Below are 18,891 nucleotides of genomic sequence, written 5' to 3' on the forward strand. Positions count from 1 at the left end.
ACAAACCACAAGGTTTAAAGTCTGCTATTCATTTCTCTGTAGAGTTCATTTAATTATCAGCATTAAATCAAACGTCAATATTAAAAAAAATAAATAAATTGGTGCACAAGTTTGAGTTGATGATTATTTATGCCTGTTTTCATTTATCTCAAACAAATGTTTGTTATAATCTTAATAAATAGAAAAAATAGACAATATATTGGCCCTAACCAACCCAATCCTATGTAAAAAATAAATAAATGTATAAATAATTGTTCCCAAGTTATGATTTGTGAAACCTTTAGACAAAAAATGAAAATTTAAGACCTCATTGTTCATAGTGAATTTAATATCTCAAAGATTTTCTATAAGATTTACACGTATGTTTTGAACAGATAGACTGATCTAAGGTAATATACAAAAAAATCTCACAGAGACAGTCTTTTAAAAAATGAATCTTTAAAAGTAATGCTGCTAAACTGTAAACATAGACTGACATTTTATAAAAACAAAATCTTTCCACAAAAAGGAGAACCGTTTCAAAAAAGAAAAACAAAATACAGTTTGCATGAAAACTAAAATTGTTCAGTGTTACAAACCAAAAGCAAATGTAAAATACACTTCTGTAAAATGTTGCAAATAAAGAAGTATTTTGTTAATATATCTGTTCCCACATGATAAATGGTAATACGTCTCTTGGTGTTAAAGATAAAAGAGATCATAAAGTAAAACCTTGAAACTTATCCTCAGACCAATGTGCTTGGCTGTCATGAATTTAGCATGAATATTTATTTATTTATTTATTTATTTGAAAGCTTCAACTGCAGCAGATGGAAACCAAATCTGCCTTAATGCTGAAATCCAGAATAATCACACTTTTGGAATAAAAGTGAATGAAAAACCGCCTTGTTGGTTTATTATTTAAAATGACGGTTTCATACATACTTTAGACAAATTACTTTCCTTTCTATTTTATTTTATTTTTCAGTCTTTGCAGATTAATATGATTCAGCACTGCTTATTTTAACCTAAGGGGCTCCACTAAGGCCTAGATTTAGTAATGTCAAAATATTGTTAAATCTAAAGATGGATGTAAACATTTCTTTGCTGCATGCAGAGCTAAAGCGCTTTCGTCTAGAAAGCTCCAGCAGGAGAGGTGGCAGAGAGGCGACTGCTCACTGACGTCTTAATGCAGAGCCACCGAGTCGAACGCAAGCAGTCGGTAAAATTACTCAGCAGAATGTTTTAGTGTTGAAAAAATAGGCTTTATACACTGTACAACGTAGCGTATGCAGGAATACATTCGTGTATTCGTATGTACCTCATGAGTGCAAATAAGTTTTAAGCTTTGAAACATACAGACAGGTACAGTACCTGATCCAAATATGGTCTTTATATTGGAAAACTTTTTGTCTTTTTTCTTTTTACAGTAGCTTTATCTAATAGAAGAAGAAAAAAACAGATCCAGGCACATTCAATAAAGTGTAAAAACAACCGCACAAACACTAATTACCTTCCCAACAACTGATTTTTGCCATAACTCCACAGAGCTGAACAACAATGCCAACTGATTATCTTTTTTTTTTTTTTTTCCTTGTTTTGGCAATATGATACTATACACTGGTGCATTTTATATTGCACGTAAATGTAAGAAAGACTTTCTGATACAAAAATAGTGATTTATAATGCAAAGGTTATTGCATTGGAGCAAAATAGTCTATAAACACCGAAGGATAGCTGTGATAGAATATGCAAACAGTTTATCAATAAATAAGTCATAAACAGGCGCCAACAACAAAAAACATTTAATGTAATATTGCCATAGCTGGACGGGACCTCCATTTTTACATTCTGGCTCAGCAGCACGTCAGTTTCCAGACGTATTTACCGTCCGCCTGTGGTCCTGTGTCTCCGTCACAAAGCCGTCTGCTGCCTCCAAGTGGACGGTAGTTTTATCACAGTCTCTCCCGCTCCTAGCTGATCTTCTGCAGCAGTTTGTCCTCTATGAGCTCAAACTGAACACTGACCGACATCTCGGCGACGAACTGGTCACAGCCCTCCTTGGTCACCTGTTTGCAGTAGCGCAAGTCGATGTGACAGATGCTTCCACAGCGCTTGAAATAGGTCAGCGACTGGTCGGTGACCCTGTTACAGACTGCAGAGGGAGGGAGGCGCAGGGTGAGAAATCAGAAAAAAGGTGCAGAAGTGTTCTGACATGAAGGATATATGTGCATGTCTTGTGATGACCTGATTTTGGTTTTAAGGCTAGAGCTGTACTTAAAAAGTCCACGTATTTTAAAGGTTACAAGGTTCCCAAGACCCTTAGAGGAGAAACGGGCCCACAGCATTACAGAACTTTCACCGTACAAAACAGTTCGCCAAAGGTGCTCATTCACACATTCTGATAATCATTTGTTACTAAAAAGCTCAATTCAATTAAATCCTATTTATTTTATGTTTATCTTTGTGATGGTAGGACAAAAAGAGATTACTTCCTGGCTTAAAGATATTGCTTAATTAAAACTTGGCAATCCCAAGATGCCACTTTCTAGACTTATTGATGAACTAAACTAAATTAAACTAGCAGATAGGATTTTAAAAAATGCTTGACTTAAACTTCCTTCATCGTAAATGTCAGTGTTGTCAACAATAGTAGCACTAGTGACTTTGTTAAGAAAACATTTCCACAGATATTAACATCGAGGAGAATCTGACTCTGACTAGAAAGTTCTTAATGAACTAAATTCTGTTTCTGGATAATTCACTTTGTTTGCACTAAAACAACATCAATGCTCTCTTTCGATTTGATTTCTCAGAGTTCCTGGTGTTTAACATTTAACATGTTCATAAAATGAAACAAAATCTAATCTTTCAGTAGTTAATAGTTGTCACACTATTTTTATTTTACATTTTTTTAAACGATGTTTCACTTTTTCCAGAAACATGTCAGTCAGCAGTGGCTCAAAATGCTCAAAAATATATATATATTTTTTTTAACCTCAATTCCAACTGACACGTTTGCTTAACTTATAAACCTAATATTTTAACTCACACGCCAGTGAACTGCATATGTGAAATAAGCTGAGATTTCCAGCCTGTAAAAGAGAGATTCTGGTACCTGACAGGTTGATGTCAGTGAGCGAGTCTCTGGTGGTTGTCCCTGCAGCGGTCAGGATGTTCACGGACTGGTCGGTGACATGGTTGCAGTAGCTGAGGTCCAGCTTCGATAACAGAGGCATGTAACGGATGATGAGGCACAGAGTCGTGTCGGTGATGTCCAGTCCGGCCAGCCGGAGCTCCTCCACGTTACGCAGCTTACTCCGGTTGTCCAGCTGACCTGGAGCATAATGAAAGGAACTTCAACATCTGAGGGAAATGATTAGGCTGGGTAACAACAGAGAGGATGTTCAGATGGTTCTGTGGAACCGATTTCTTAAGAAGCGTTGATACCTGGCCTGTTGTCTGTCGGCGGCGACAGCAAGTCTCTCATCTGGGCGTCTTTCAGGCCCTCGACCCACTGAACGTCCAGCGTTCGCAGCAGAGGACAGCTGGAGGTGCACAGGGCAGAGACGGCGACCCAGGAGCAGCCTGACAGGAGCAACACGCGCAAACCTGCAGGGCAAGAATGTAGAAATATATAGTTACATTTTGAGCACCTCCTCTTGTTTTCCTACAGGTACAGAAAAATATACTGCGTATCGAAGAGTCATTCTGAAGACATTGTTAGGATTTCCTGTGTAAACCAGCTCACATGCACGTCAGGCAGACTAACGGTGAGGGAGAGCCGTAACGATTCATAAACCTTTCCTACAGTAAAATAGTAAATAGTTTGCACAAAGTTGCTTCATGAAGTACATTATTTGATTCCCTTCATGAGAAAAAGCATTTACAATGATGATAACTTCTCTTCTCAGATTATTTAAAAATTGAGTTTGCTTCTTTTTGGTACATTTTTTCCCTACGCATAACTGAAGAGGCCCTGGACAGTCACTGTAAGTTTCCTCAACTTGCTCTCTGCAGGTTTGGTGTTGTTTTGACCCACAGAGGCACCGAGGTGAAGTTTTACATCTTCTTTATTTGACAACTTTTTGCCATGGCCGTGTCCCATAGTGCCTTAGCACAACAATCGCATCCCTGCAGCCTTTTCACATTTTGACAACACAACTGTTACAAACACAAACTTATATCTACACTATTTGGATTTTGAGTGCGAGATCGACGTAAAGCAAGACAAAAATACACACTTGCCAAACTTCTTTATATAAATAAAATCTGAAAATTGTGATATCCATTCGCATTCTACCTTTCGCTGCAATTACGACTGCAAGTGTTTTGGGGTCAAATTTGCACACCTGGAGACTTCATTTTTATCCATTACAAATCCTTGGAAAAGCAAGTGTGTCGTAGTCGGGGTGTGTTCGTGTTTATATATAGTGTTTGGTTTTGACTCGTCTGACCAGATTAGCTTCTTTTATGTGTTTGCTTTATCCTTTAATCCCAATAAAATACATGAAAGTTTGTGATAATAACGTGGAAAAAATGTGGAAAAATACTACTGCAAGGAACTGCGTATCAGTGCACTCCCGGTTATTCAGGTGTGCACCAGTGTAGTTGGGGACATTTGTGTTTGCATCAAGACAAATGTTGCAGAGGTTCACAGTACGCAGCTGTAACCATGTTTGAGGTTTCACCGATGAGATTATGGAGCGCACATTTCATGGATAAAATCACATTCCTGGTTCCATTTATTAAATTCTCTGCATGCACAAGCAAAAAATGCTTGTGCATGGAACAAAGTCAGGAGCTCTGCTGATGGAGTGCAGCACTTTTGAAAGCAAAAAAGGACACGGTATGAACCATCATTTGTTTCCCCTCTTCTGTAGTGTCTGCACAGTTTGACTAAAATGTGATTTGCTAACATAATGGGTAGGCCACAATTCGTCTTCACTTCAAGACAAATGTTTAGTGAGCTACTGTAAGGAGTTTTGTATATACAAGTTAAACCAGGTGTGGACATCCACTCACTGTTTGTACCCGCTTGTCCTTCCCGGATCTTAGCACAGCTGGTGCCGTTGTCCAGGGTTTATTTGTCGAGAGGCGGGGACACACCCTGGACAGGTTGCCAGCTCATCACAGAGACACACAGGACAGACAACCACACACACACACTCATATCTAAGGGCAATTTAGAGAAACCACCTAACCACTCTCTGGAGTACCCAGAGAGAGCATGCAAACGTGCAGAAAGACCTCAGGCTGGGATTCAAACTCAAGGCCTTCTTGTTGGCAACAATGCTCCCTGCTGCGACACAGTGCAGCTGGAAAAGATCTACAACCTGAAGAGCATCTGACAGCAATGCCTTTAAGGAGAAAGGAGGAGAAATGCAGTCTGACTTTGGTTTCATTTACAATTCTATAAGATCACTGCAGATTTTAGCCCCTTTCAGATCATAGTTCACAACTACGAACAAGATTTCTATGGCTTTTGTCATGCAACTCATACAAGTGAGTCCTATGAGGCGTACACCAGCGTACACCTGGATTTGTGGAACCAAAGGGACATGTCCTGCAAGTTACAATCGTTCACCTGAACAAAAGACACAAAATTAGTGTCAGGCTCAGTAACATCTACATCTGCTTCTGTTCATCAGTGTATTTCTCATAATCGGACACCTACACACTACAAAAACACAAAATCTCTCCAAGTATTTTTAGTCTAGTTTTTTGTGCAAATATTAAGTATTATTGACTTAAAACAAGCTCCTATATCTTTCTGAAAAAGCTCCTATATCTTTCTGAAAATGTACTTGTAAGTTAGTTACAAGCACATCCAGCTGAGAGGATAAAATCTGACAAATCCCTTCTTGTCATGGCTTGATTGTCTCCTCGGGTAGACCTGAGGTGTGGACAGCGTTGGTTCAGCTTCAGTACCCATTCTCTACTGACACCTTCCTACTGACTGCTGTGGCATGCAGAACATGTCACAGATCAAAAGTCTTCTCGAAAAAGATCCTTAAGTTTTACACTCCGATGAAATCCTCTTACCAGGAAGCCTGTTGATGAGCCAGCTGAGCTGCTTTTTGGAGATGTTGGTCCAGCTGAGGTCCAGAGCCACCGGCTGCCTCCGGATGATGCCGCTCAGCATCAGCGGCGTTATCGACTTGCAGCGGTTCAGGCTGATCTGCTTCCACAGGGTTTTATCGCAGCACCTGGTTTGTGACAGGAAAGACGCGACCCGTGAGTTTGCCGCGCGTTCCCGTTTGAACGTTTCCAGCGGGACAGTTCGTCTCATACCCACCATCTGTTCCACGCTCTGCAGACACGCATGCAGACGCAGAGATCCCTGTGAGGGAGGTGACTGAACACTTTCATCCACGCCTCGCGACGCATCACGTGGGCTTCCCCGTCGTTCAGCGGCAGCCTGTCGGGCGGGGGGCTGATGGGAGGGGGTCGAATGACGTGGCGCTCCATTTGAACGCACTTCGGAGGCGACCGGCGGGGGAGCGGACGCGGACATATCGGTGTAATCGGCGCTCCTCTGTTCCAGCTGAGAGGAGAGTAACCGCACGGCGTCCCGTTGACCTCCCGACCTCCCCGGTGTCGCAGCCAGTCACCCAGGTCGCTGCTGCCATTGCTGAGCGGCCATCTTGGTTTCTGCTCGTCCGCTTCGCTCCCCGGCTCTGGCTTTACTGGGCTGTGATTCTGGTTGCCCGAGCAGTCCTCGGTTTTCAGCGGCTGTCTGTGGTAGCTGGCCACACTATCCTCCAGCTTCGGAGCTCTACGATTCTGAGTCTCTTCGGTTTTTATAGGCTTGCAGTTCTGATTGGCTATGAAATCTTCATTTTTGAGCGGCCTGCGATAGTGACCGTTGCTCTCCATCTTCTCCGCGCTGTGCTTCTGGTTGCTCAGAGAGTCCTCCATCTTGAGGATCTCTTGGCTCAACTCTTTGCTCAGTCCTTTGTTTGGAAGACGCCGGCGCTGATGGCGGGCTTTGAGTGGACCAGAGCTCTTCTCCTGGCCGTCTCCTGACTCGCTGCTCGGTCCGGCTCTGGGAGAGTTGGAGGATGAGTGGTCACCTTCTCTGGCTGAGGATGTTCTTAGCAGGGGAGTCACGAGTGCCTTGGCTTTATCATCTCTCTCTTTAGCTGAGGCCTCCTCTTCCTCCGAGTCCTCGTCTTGGTCCTCATTGTCACACTCACTCTTCCTCTTAATAAAATGCATTCGGTCCAAGGATAAAATATCTTCTTCATGATCCCAGTGTCCCTCATCTTCCTCCCTGTGATCGTTCTCTGTCTTGATTTGTTGCAAAGGCTTCGGACTAAATTGATCATCTGTTTTTAAAAGCTTTTTCTGAGAAAGAGAAGAGAAAGTTACGTTTTAATGCAATGTTACTTTACAGCTCTAAAACAAATCTATCAAATCATATAACAAAGGCCTCAATCCTTTAGAACAACTCCAGCACAGTAATATCAAATTTTAATAATAACCTATGTAAAGGTTAGTGTAAAAAAAATAAGGGTCTCACCTTCTTTTTCAACATAATGGGTTCATCATTCGTATCAAACAGTTTCCTTTTCTTCCTTAACGGATTATCTTCAAGCCGTGTTCGTGGTAAGCTATCCAGAGCCAGCAGGGGCGGACGTTTCTTTGGCGGCTCCTCGTCGTTCTTCTTCAAGGCTACTTCCCGCTCCGCTTTTCTTTTCACAGCGGACGAGGTCGTCAGCGGGGTAACAGGTGTCGTTGCCATCACCAGCGGCAGCGGGGGCGGCAGTGGCGGCGGCGGCGGCGGGGGCAGCGGCTCGGGCTCCTCCTTTGAGTCTCGGTTTAAGCGCGGTTCTTTGAGAAGGGAGCCAGGAAGGTTTGATGCGTACTTGAATCCTGGCCCCCTTTTTTGCTTTGTGGCCAAAAGGTTGGAAGGAAAAGAGAGGACAACTTTATTTCTCTGGCTCTGACATGTGCAGATGAATTCAGCTGTTTTGCAAATTGATCAAGTGAACATAAGCGGAATCCAGTCCACAGTGATGCTTACTTTCCCAGTTTTCCCTGCATGGTTGCACTTTGGACACTCCCAACAGTTTGGCAGCTCATCATTGACTAATCCACTCGAATCCTTAACCTAAATGAAATCAGGATTTATTATTTGACAGCTGTCTATAGCATGAAAAGGATATTGTTTTTTTCGGAGTTTATATTTGACCATACTGATGCCGATCGGTTTACCTTGAGACAGTTCGGATGAACAATCTCGTTGCAGATGGAGCACTCCATGAGCATCAGGTTGAATTTCTCCTCTTCGTCCTCCACTGTGTCTTCCTTCCCAGCTTCTCCACAGACAAGACACACGGCTGTGTGGGGCAGGACCGGCTGAGGAAACCCATACAAGGAGATAATCAGGACATCTGATTTCACATGATTTCAGTTGATGGCTGATAAACAGGGTTTTGCTGAATTGCAATCGTCTGTTGAAGCAGGGAAACATCTAAAACCTGCAGGTCAGTGTGTCGTTAGGACCAGGTTTGGGAAACTCTGCCCTGCAACAGGCTGTTGCCACCCTGGTGTTTGGCCTTGTGGTCAAGTACACACGATTATGCATCATCAGAAAACCAACTAAGGCTTTTGTTGTCTGTGGGTGATTTGGAACAATGCTGAGACGTTCGCACAATCTTGTGACTCATCTCAGCTGGTGAGATTGTTTAAAGTAGAGGTTCCCACAGTGAAGCATCTCCATAACCTGAGTGTTAAATTTGATTCAGGGTTCATATACACATTCTATGCTTTGATTGTTTCCATCCATTTTGACCTATTTAAAAAAAAATATAAATATAAAATCTTTTTTTAACGCAGACGTTTTCCTAAAGGTCTGGCTTTGAATAAGCAGAAAAAAAGGCAGATAGACTCATACGACAATGATTATAGGATAGGGAATAAAGTCGGACAATTTTTTCCACTCTCTTAATTTCTTCCTCTATATTTAGTCAGATTCATAAAATCCTTTAAATGAAATGTGATACTTTTGCAGACATTCCCAGACTGCATTCTAACCACGTTTATTCTAAAACTATTGCTAATAGCATACATTTTGCCACAATAAGAAGGGATTTTTTTTTAAATAAAAGCAGTCATATATAGCTTAAAACAGCAGAACTGTGGCTGTTTGTGATGTCATTTTGCGCTCGTCTAAGAGGCTTATTAGAAACATGTGTATCCTTCAAAAAGTAATACTCAATGTCATAAATCTTTGAAAGTATTATTTAGTGAGTTGGAATCTAAGAAGTCTTAGGAAACTGGTCTAAGCTGCAAATGCAAGCCCAGTTTGTGTATATTTCTCTGTCCATGGTTCTGAAACATACAAACAGCATTTCACCAAACACTCATCAAGAAGCCTTTGAGGGAGTCAGGACACAAAAATACACCTGTGAACCAACATCTATGGACATTCTTCATAAAACGGTAAAACGGTACAGCATCTAAAATTGTACCGACCACCAGCCTCTCACAACATGCTCATCCATCTGCCTTTATTGTTTCTCCAATTAATTATCAGTCTTTATGCAAAGATGGGTTTATTACCCTTCCTTGTTTATCAAACAGATACAAAACTGCTGCCAACTGTGTCACGTCGCATCAGAAAGCTAGCAAGCCAAACATCATCTCTAAATAAAAACGAGCGCTCCCAGCATCCTGTACTCACAGCAATGCACTGCCTCATGATGCAAGACTGCTTCATTCGCCCCGGCCCTCCAAACTTCTTCATGTCTTTACAGAAGTGGCACTCTCCGCACTCCGTCCGCAGACACGCCTCGCACTTTCGGCAACGCGTCCTTCTTCTCCTGGCACCAGACGTTCCCCGGCTGGCCGACAGCTTGACTGCTGATGCGGGAGACGCTGCCATCTTAGGTTTCGGCCGGTTGGGAGGCCGGGGCTATAAGGGCAAAAAAAGGGGTATACAGTGACGAGCGGGTTAACAAAAAAAACAAAAAATGAAGCAGTAGTTTTACTTTGGTGGTATGTGTTGGTGTCACGCTGCTCAACATGAAGCCTGCAGTGAATCATGTGGGATAAAAGCTCCAAGTTTAATCACATCAATGTAGAGATAAGAAAGAAGCTTTACAATTAATAATTAATATCCAATTGTCTCAAAGAATACATCATTAAGAAAACCTCATAACAGGTAACGTAAAGCCCATTAGTACATTTAAGTTCTGCAAAAATGTTCATACTACTTCAAGTTTTTCATGCTTGGTTACTTTTCAACCAAGCACTGTACATAGACCATAAACTCATATAACTTTAAAAAGTGTAGCATGCATTTGTGCTTAATTCCTTTGACTCACTACTTTGTAGAACCACGTTTTGCAACAATTAAATCTTAATCTTATTGGGGTGTGCGTCTCTTCTGGTATTGGACATGAAGAAACTAACATTGTTGTCTATTTAATTTGCAAAGTAGCTCAAAGTTGTTCAAACTGCGTGGAAAGTCTCTAATCTTTCCACATATTCTCAAATAATTTGGGTCCAGACACCAAACAAAATTCTGAAAGAGTTATGTTTTCCTCACCTGAAATCCCAGTAAAACACATTGAAGTTTGAGGCTGTAATATTTAAAACATGAAGAGGTGTGAAACCTTTTGGAAAGCTCTGCATAACTGCAAATCTAATATTCAAATAAGATGATGTAAGTGCTGAACAGCATTTTTTTTTTTTTTTGCACTTTCCCTCTCTAGGACATTATCAGAATGTACACATAAATAAAGGGATGATATGCGTTAATATTTATCCACAGAAAACAAACCTGACCAGATGGGGCTGGTTTTAAACACATACTCCGTGCCTCTTACAGGACTGAACAGAAGAACAAAAACAATCATCAAAAAACGTCCCTGAAGGCACCATCCAAATTTAGCCTCTCGCTGCCTTGCATGTTTCTTCTTCAAAGAGAAGCTGCACTCACAGCCACATTTCACACATGCTGCATGAGGAAGACACATTGTTCTGTCTCCCAGAGCACACAGAAGACACGCACTCGTAATAATCTCTGCTCTATTTTAAACATCTGGCCAATGGAGATTATAAAATCTTTGACCATTATTGTTTCTGTGCTGTAATTCTCCTCCTTTGGCGGCTCAGTGGTTGTTCTTTTTAATCAGAAAATCCACTCGATGCTCCCCACCATCACACACGAGAGACACTGAGTAGCAGAATGGGGGGGGGTAAATAAATAAGAGCAAGAGGTGAAAAACACTGCAGCTATTGGAGACGAAGCCTGGATTCCTTCAGTTACATCGGCAGTGCAGATTTTCCTGGTGTCAGCATAGCAACAGCCGCGTCCCGTTCCCTAACAGAACAGTGTATGACACACACACACTTGTAACCAATGAGGACTGTAACTAGAGAGCCTCCAAGAGGGGGGAAAAAAAGTGAGTGTGGTAAATTTTGGGCACGTAATGATAATTTAGAGCAGCCATGAAACAGACTGACACGGACCGTCAGATATGTGGTTGGCAGACAGGATTAATGTGAGATATTGAAGAACTGGGGGGTTGTGCAATCTGCCCTGGAGTTTTTTTTAGGGGGATTAACAAGAGGGAGGGACCAGATAACCAAGCAACAGAGACCAGTCCTGAATAGTTACAGCCTGACAGATACTCAGGTGGATGTTAAGCAGCTACTTATCTAATGATCACAGTGTATTACAGGTAAATAAAACAGGTAATTAGACTACAAGTTCAAGAGGCAAGATAGAAGACAGACTGATCCCGTCTTGTGTCCTGTCAGCAGAAACGGCTGATGCACAGAGAATTAAAAGTGGTCTTAGATTTTAGCAGAAAAATAACTATTTTTATTATTTTATTGACAAACTACAAACGGGCTACAGTTCAGTCTTTATCAACAATAAAAATACAAGAACATCGGACTAGTTAGCAGTTTCTTGAGAGCTTATTCTGCTGGGAAACATTTTAATAGAACAGCTGCTACGATTAACGAAATGACCAAGAACTCCACGTTCATCAAGTTGAACACAAACGTCAATGTAAAGTAGATAATGAGAACAAGCATAAGACATATACAGACAATTACAAACCTAAGGGCAACAACAAACTTCAATGATCGTATACCAGCAGTAGAGGTTCAAAGAAAAAAACACGTTGATAACATTTTTGCAAAAATTGGAATAGATAATAACAGTTTCAACATTTATCGGAATAAACGACCAAAAAAACTAAAACTGCTGTGGTGGCAACATTTAAAACCTGCAGGTGATGTCACTAAATTCAACACAAGTTGCTCAAATTGTTCCTAAAGTTTCCGTTTCAGAGCCCGAATCACCCTCTGAACAGTTTTTGGCCTTAAGGCTACTAACTTAAAGAACGCGCGTGTGTGTGGGTGCGTGTGTGTAAATGACTGGAATCAATTTTGGAAAGGTCATGTGACTTGTTCTACTTGACAGCAGAACAAGATGGACTCGTTCATCAGCGCTCAGTGTTTTGTTTCATTCAAATGCGGTCACAGATTTTAAGTGAGGGAGGAGTGTGGCGCTGAGGTGAGCAGTGGAGTAGGAAAATCATTTACATCAACAAAGATTTGCAAGCAAGTTCTGTCACAGATACAGCTACCATTTTTACCCGTGTAAATGGGTGCAATAATATATAACACATGTTGAAATATTAACAGAGTTCAATATTTTCGCAGTCAGGCCGCTAAATCCGAAATGAATCAGCATCATAAGGCGACCGCCAAAAGATTTTAACAGTAAAAAAAACAAAAAAAAAAAACACCAATTGTCTTCTCTGCAATAAACACACAAATAAGAAAACTATAAAGAAGGTTCAAATCAAAGACTGAGCACTGAGGGCAGACTGAATCCATGCTTTTGTCTCAAACAAGCTCAATTTCCCCACTGCTCTGTGATGTTCCACACAAGCGTAAACACAAAACATTCCTCCAGTTGGCTCGCTGTGCCTGCCTGCCTGCAGGGCGTCAGTGTGCTAACCTGCTCAGAGTCTGAGTTGTAGTCCTCATCATCAGCGCTCAGCGACATGGCCATGGCTTGTTTTCAGATGCCGTCCAGCTCATAGCAAACTGACATGGCTGCAGTCTCCTCCTCCTCCTCCTCATCCACCTCTTCCTCTTTCTACTCCTGCTACTGCTGTCAGGCCTACAGCCCTCCCTCCTGCTCTAAAGCTTCACAATACCACAAGCAGATGTAGGAAGCGCGCACACACACACTCACTCACTCACTCACTCACACACACACGCACACAATTCTCCCTCATTAATATGGATCTGCTCCATGGAAGCAAGGGGGTGTTGCTGCAAAGCGCCGAGCCAATGGCAGGCGGCTGAGCATCAGAATATGAACTGGGGGCGTACGCCTCGGTCCAATGAGAAAAGAGGAAGCGGCAAAAGTGTTGTCATATTCATTCTGCGCATCATAAGGACAGAAGAGCAGGCTTGTGCACAACCAATAGAGCCAGATGGCATCTCATTACAAAAGGCAAACACAAAGGGGCCCCGGGACCAGCAGCTGGCCTTTCAAGGGACAGCAAGTGGGTGGCGGGGTGATCCAGAGGCTTGATGGGACCAGCAGAAACTTTATGAGCAAAACATCCACATGACAATTATCTTGAGATGCATAAACAACACTTTCCCTAGCAGCTTAAGAACTGATCTGCCAATTACTATTCAAAACAAGCACCTGCATAAGCTTTTAAGTAAGTAAGTAATTTTACTATAAAGTGTCCCGATAAGAAAATGAAGACGATACCGACATTGTTATTGTTAAGGTAGGAGTTGTTTTGTTTTTACATATCACAGATTAACACAAATTAATTGCAGTATGATGTATTTTCAAGGCACATAGTGCTACTTTATTGCACAGTAAAGCAACTTTGTTGCCTTAAAAAGGCAGTATATATATCAAACTTGACTTAAGAGAAAGTTAATGTTGTAATTTGATCCCTGGAAATTGGCCTCCATCTTTTTAAGAAGCGTCTGCTCTTTCTGACACTCCGCCTTCAACACGTCGTCACAACAACAACGCTCCTCATTTCGTCGTTTACAAAGGGTCTTAGGAGAGCTGAACGAGATTTGGTCACATTCTCCGACAGGCAACGACAGCTGGCAGAGGCTGCATCACCACCGTCCACTTTAAGAGCTTTTTATCATGCTTTTCATGGAAAATATTCTCATTTTCCCGTTCACTGGCTGGTTCTGCTCAACTTCCCTTCAAGATTGGACATCACCAAAACTGTCCTGTCAGAACCTGCCTGCCTTCTGTGACCGCCGCAGTGTACAACGTGCCTACAGGATTTTAAAGGATCGCTGTCACCCTCTGGACTCGGATTGAGATGTCCAATACGCAGAACTCAGAGGAGGAAAAACATGTTTATTCCCAAATTAAAGAGCAGTAATAAGTGCTTCTGCAATCTTCTGTAGACTATTAAGCTTTTTGCAACACAAATGTGACTGATCAGCTCTGACAGACTGTCCTACATTTAGTAAAAACCCGTGTAAAGCACCAAACCTAGGAATAACTTAAAATACAAGGATTTTTTTTTTTCTTTTGACAACCAGCCACAGGTTTATGACCACGTATTAAACTGTATTCTAATTGGGGTATCCTACAAAACTTGAAGATCAAATCCTTTACATTAAATTTAAGAACCACAAAACTTCCATACATTATTATCTTCCTTTAGCCGTTATCTTAAAGTCAAGAAAAGTCAGATGAACACCAGAACTTAAAATGTCCCGCAGCTAAACATTTCTCAGTACATCAAAAACTCACTCCCACTTTGCATAGTTCATCGCCCTGCAGCTCATTTGTCTGTAAAAGAGGGCTGACACAATGTAATAGAAAATTAACAAAATCTGGTTTGTTTTGCTTACCTTTAACACTTTCTTAGGCCATAACACGACAGGAACCCCGGTGATTGCTAGTTTTGGGTCATCATCAGCATGTTCCTTCAGGACAACCTAAACAGCCAAAGAAGAAAACAAACCGACTTATGTCTACTCCTGTAATTATTTCAGTGGGTTTTTGTTTTGTTTTGTTTTGTTTTGTTTCTACCTTCATGTCATCTAGGAGGCCCTGAGGGCTCTCTATTCCCACCGGAACACATTTTTTATTCTCAGGGAGTGATTCCAGTTTCTCCACCAGTGTCCTGAGCCCGATCAGCTCATGCTGTGTCAGGTGAGTCCACTGAGCCTCAGAGCCTGGAGAATCCGAGGGGGTTTTGGGGAAGTCTAGAGAGGCGGAGCAAGGATGACAGCTGTCCTCCGAGTCGACAGATAAAGCAGCTTTGAGCAGTGAGCCCTTGATGATGTCAGGCGAGCAAGGGCCATCTCCAGACGGTCTTTCGGTTTTTTCTCCGTGGCCGTCCCTGACTGGAGGCCCACAGGAGTCATCGTTCATGTCCTGGCTCCTGGAGTCCGAAGACGGACTCTCTGTCTTTATCTTTGTCTCATAGTCTAGAAGTAAACAGAGGTAATAATAGCGCTTGTTGAGAACGTGTCAAACATCACTACAAATGAGTCAGCTTTTGTTTTTACTTCACCTTGCAAAGATGCTTCCCACTTCCACAACTAAATCTTTCAGATAATTGACAAATTAAAGACGATGGGTTTTCCCTTGTTGATTTGATTTATTAAGGGAAAAAAAAACTATTCTATGTGGCAATAACTGTGACAACAGCAATTTATTTCAAAAATAAAATAAAATCAACTTCAGGCATCAAATTCAAAAGCAGAATGACATGATATCCAACACCAACTTGATGCAGAACCTCCTTTCTGCACGATTTCCTGACTGGTGGATTCCGCTTTACATAACGAGAAAAAGTCCAGCTGCTAGTATTCAGTCTGTGTGATAAAAATCCTCCAAACAGGTTGGAGGATTATATATTCTATGAAAATCATGCTTTTAGCAGTTTATGCATCATTGAATCATATGTTTTTTGCATTTGTCTTTTTCTTTGGTGTAGTAACTGATCGTTCTTACCGACAGACTCTTTATGGGTCTCGTGAGTAAAGTAGGACCTCCTGGTCAGACAGTGCAGGTATCGCTCCAGGACGTACCAGCATATCTCGTAGTAAAATGGGAAGCGGAATTTGGAATGAACCTGAGGAGAGGAAAAAGGAATTTATACTTACATAAACTCAGTCTGGCGACACACTGGTGACGTTTCACACTAATCGCATTTTTTTTTTTTTTTTTTTTTGAAGGTGATCAGAGATGTCAGACACAAAATTTTGCTTTTATACACAGACGTGTATAGAAATAACACATTATGTTGCATCCTGAAGCAGGAGACAGAACAGCTCCTGGGGAATTCGGGTTAAAGTCTATAAAGCCAATAAACAGGAGACAGCAGTTCTTTTTTGCAGTTTAAAATAAACTCAAAAAGTTTATTTTTGAGTTTATTTTAACTCAAAAACCACTGCAGAGCTTCCTGTGCAGGTAGATATATCGCCATGCTTTCCAGTATGAAGACTCCTACCTTTGTCCTGTTTTCTATCTCGTGGATAGTGAACTGCATGGGGATGTTAAAGCTGTGCAGAATGTTTCCTCCAAACACTAGCGTGTCCACAGGAGTGTAAACAGCATGAATCCAACCTTAAATTGCAAAAAAATAAAAAATAAAAAATAAAAACAATAAGGAAGGAAAACATTGGATAGACAGGGTTGCTACAACTTTTTTTTTTATTTACAAAAGGCATACTTTTCCAAACTCCCAAAATTTCCAAGTATGTCACTCTTTGTTGCCAGTTTTTAAACTACACATACACAATTTACCATTTTACCATGGTCAGGCTTTAAATATGTAAACTGCCAACACCGGGACAATAAGGATTCACTACTATTCAAATTAAATCCCAGACTTTTAAAGACTTCTCCAACTTCCATAGGAACTCTGCATTTACTGCAAAGTAACCGTAAAAAGGCTTTGCGTACTTCTTAATTCATCTGGTATCTAAACTGTTCCTGTTGCCTCCTTAAAAACAACTAAATCAGCTCACCAGATGGGATGAAGAAGGTGTATCCTTGCTTCAGCTCCACTCTCTGGCATCCGTCAGCTCGGTCTCCCAGGAAGACGTCACTCTGCTTGCCTGAAAGGACCCAGTCCTCATACAGTGCAAGGTTATGTGGGGTTGGAGGCACAAGCCAGAATACCTGGCAAAAAGAAGTGTTGTTACAGGGGGCTTTTACCGCAATGGACTGGGATAATGTTAAAAAAAAAAAAAAAACCTGGGGCTACCAATTATTAAACCACATGAAGCAAAATCTTACTTTAAGTATGAGTTTAATATAGTTTAGGTATGAAGATAAAACACAAACATACTTTTTGTCCCTTGAATACATGATACCAAACTGAAGTTCCTCCGAAATCAATGTGAAAGTCTGTGTAGCAGCCCTTTACACTCATCAAACAGTACCTGAAAACAAAATAAGATCATACTTAGTTCTACGAAAAAAAAACAACATATAATTAAAAATTGGACAAATATTAACCATTTAGAAGATGGCAGCAAAAACAGTTACACTTGCAAAAAACAAAAAACACATTCCAACTATAAGAAACTAACAAGGAGGACAACAGTAAAGGAAATACTTTACAGTATTTACAATCGATACATTAGCAAAGTTTTACCTTTGCACTTTGGGGTACTTCATCTCTGAAATGATGTTGGTAGCTTCTGTTTGGCTGTGCTTCAGATCAGGAGGCCACATGTTGTCCACCCAGTCAACCTGATCCACCTGTAAAAACGATTAAAACTGGACGTTTGTGCCTGAGTAACAAGTTTTCAGTCAAGCTCATAGAGGTAGGTTTCTGAACGCCTACGAACATTTTCACAATATCACTATGCATTTCCTACCACTGTGGGCCGTTTGATGAGATGCTCCAGCTTAGTGTGGCTGAACTCTAAGCTGATGACATTAAAGAGTTTGTCACGCTCTTCCTCCGGGGTCTCGTAATAGCGGACGAACTGAGCCATGCTCATTTCCGAGCCTTTTTGAGTGCTCACGTCCATGACATCCACAGACCTGCGACTGCCTGCAACAAAACAGGTCAAATCAACTCATCATTGGATTTATTACAAAAACTACAAATTGTGGTATTACACAGGACTTTATACCACAAAGGTCATTTTCTTACAATCTAGGCAAAAATCTTTTACGTTTTCTTATTTTGATTATTGAAAGTTTGCAATAAAGCTGCAATTCTGGAACAGAATTAAGACAATTGTCATTATCAGTGACACTGATAATTTATCATTATCATTTCTACAGCTTTTATTGCAGTAGTTTGTTCTCACTCTTTCAACTTAAAGATATTTGTCAGTGTGAGATTAGGCAACTGGAAAAAAAACTTAAAGTAATTACCACTTCTACACATCTTTACTAGAGGTGTAAGAAAATGTTGAGGGTACTGTAATACATCTGCTCCAATTAGGGGTTCCTCAAAGTGTCATTCACATGAGTCACCACTAGATGGGGCTGATTTATTCAAAATTAATGAAACTAAAAAGAGAACGGCAAAAAAATTAAATATCATAATCATAGCAGTGAGGGGGAATTCTTCTATAGCATATCACAGTTCAGAGACCTGTGTGAGTTTTCATCTCAGTGTTATACTTAAAAAATTTAAATACATATTTTCATAATTTTCATTAAAATATATCAGTGTCTTTTGCAACCAATAATTTCAAGCAACAACACTTTTCTGCTTTAAGTACAGAAAAGTGCTTAAAGCAGTATAATCCTGTGTTACAAAATATGTCACTGTCAGACACTAGATTAGGCCAAACTGAAAAAATGTAAACAATTTTATGTCATTTCTAATGTGGTGATCTGGTTTGTTTGCAGGAAGTCAAAACAGAGTTGCAATGATTTCTTTATTAAATCTTCTT

General features: G+C 41.0%; 1 protein-coding gene and 1 long non-coding RNA gene across 3 annotated transcripts in view; one reads left to right on the forward strand and one right to left on the reverse strand.

Annotated features, from left to right (window-relative positions):
* Positions 1 to 961: 961 nt before the first annotated feature.
* The window catches only part of kdm2bb (lysine (K)-specific demethylase 2Bb), a 19,606-nt gene continuing 1,676 nt past the window's right edge, over positions 962 to 18,891 (reverse strand). The window contains exons 5-21 of one of the 2 annotated variants that reach the window (XM_016679601.1): positions 17,857 to 18,035; positions 17,631 to 17,737; positions 17,322 to 17,415; positions 16,999 to 17,152; positions 16,479 to 16,594; positions 15,980 to 16,100; positions 15,050 to 15,450; positions 14,869 to 14,955; positions 9,671 to 9,901; positions 8,200 to 8,343; positions 8,009 to 8,095; positions 7,505 to 7,882; positions 6,278 to 7,329; positions 6,025 to 6,188; positions 3,430 to 3,591; positions 3,098 to 3,316; positions 962 to 2,134 (exon numbers count right to left, since the gene is read on the reverse strand). In XM_016679601.1, the coding sequence (XP_016535087.1) occupies positions 1,953 to 2,134; positions 3,098 to 3,316; positions 3,430 to 3,591; positions 6,025 to 6,188; positions 6,278 to 7,329; positions 7,505 to 7,882; positions 8,009 to 8,095; positions 8,200 to 8,343; positions 9,671 to 9,901; positions 14,869 to 14,955; positions 15,050 to 15,450; positions 15,980 to 16,100; positions 16,479 to 16,594; positions 16,999 to 17,152; positions 17,322 to 17,415; positions 17,631 to 17,737; positions 17,857 to 18,035 (3,878 nt within the window). In that variant the 3' untranslated portion in view covers positions 962 to 1,952. The remainder of the gene's footprint in view (positions 2,135 to 3,097; positions 3,317 to 3,429; positions 3,592 to 6,024; positions 6,189 to 6,277; positions 7,330 to 7,504; positions 7,883 to 8,008; positions 8,096 to 8,199; positions 8,344 to 9,670; positions 9,902 to 14,868; positions 14,956 to 15,049; positions 15,451 to 15,979; positions 16,101 to 16,478; positions 16,595 to 16,998; positions 17,153 to 17,321; positions 17,416 to 17,630; positions 17,738 to 17,856; positions 18,036 to 18,891) is intronic. The other variant, XM_007567788.2, reaches the window with a different exon arrangement.
* LOC107838157 (uncharacterized) overlaps positions 16,107 to 18,891 on the forward strand; it is a 7,561-nt gene continuing 4,776 nt past the window's right edge. Inside the window, exon 1 of the long non-coding RNA XR_001664210.1 lies at positions 16,107 to 16,203. This is a non-coding gene — a long non-coding RNA (uncharacterized LOC107838157). The remainder of the gene's footprint in view (positions 16,204 to 18,891) is intronic.

This window comes from Poecilia formosa, unplaced genomic scaffold (genome assembly GCF_000485575.1).
Source record: "Poecilia formosa unplaced genomic scaffold, Poecilia_formosa-5.1.2 Scaffold6, whole genome shotgun sequence".
Classification (NCBI taxonomy): domain Eukaryota; kingdom Metazoa; phylum Chordata; class Actinopteri; order Cyprinodontiformes; family Poeciliidae; genus Poecilia; species Poecilia formosa.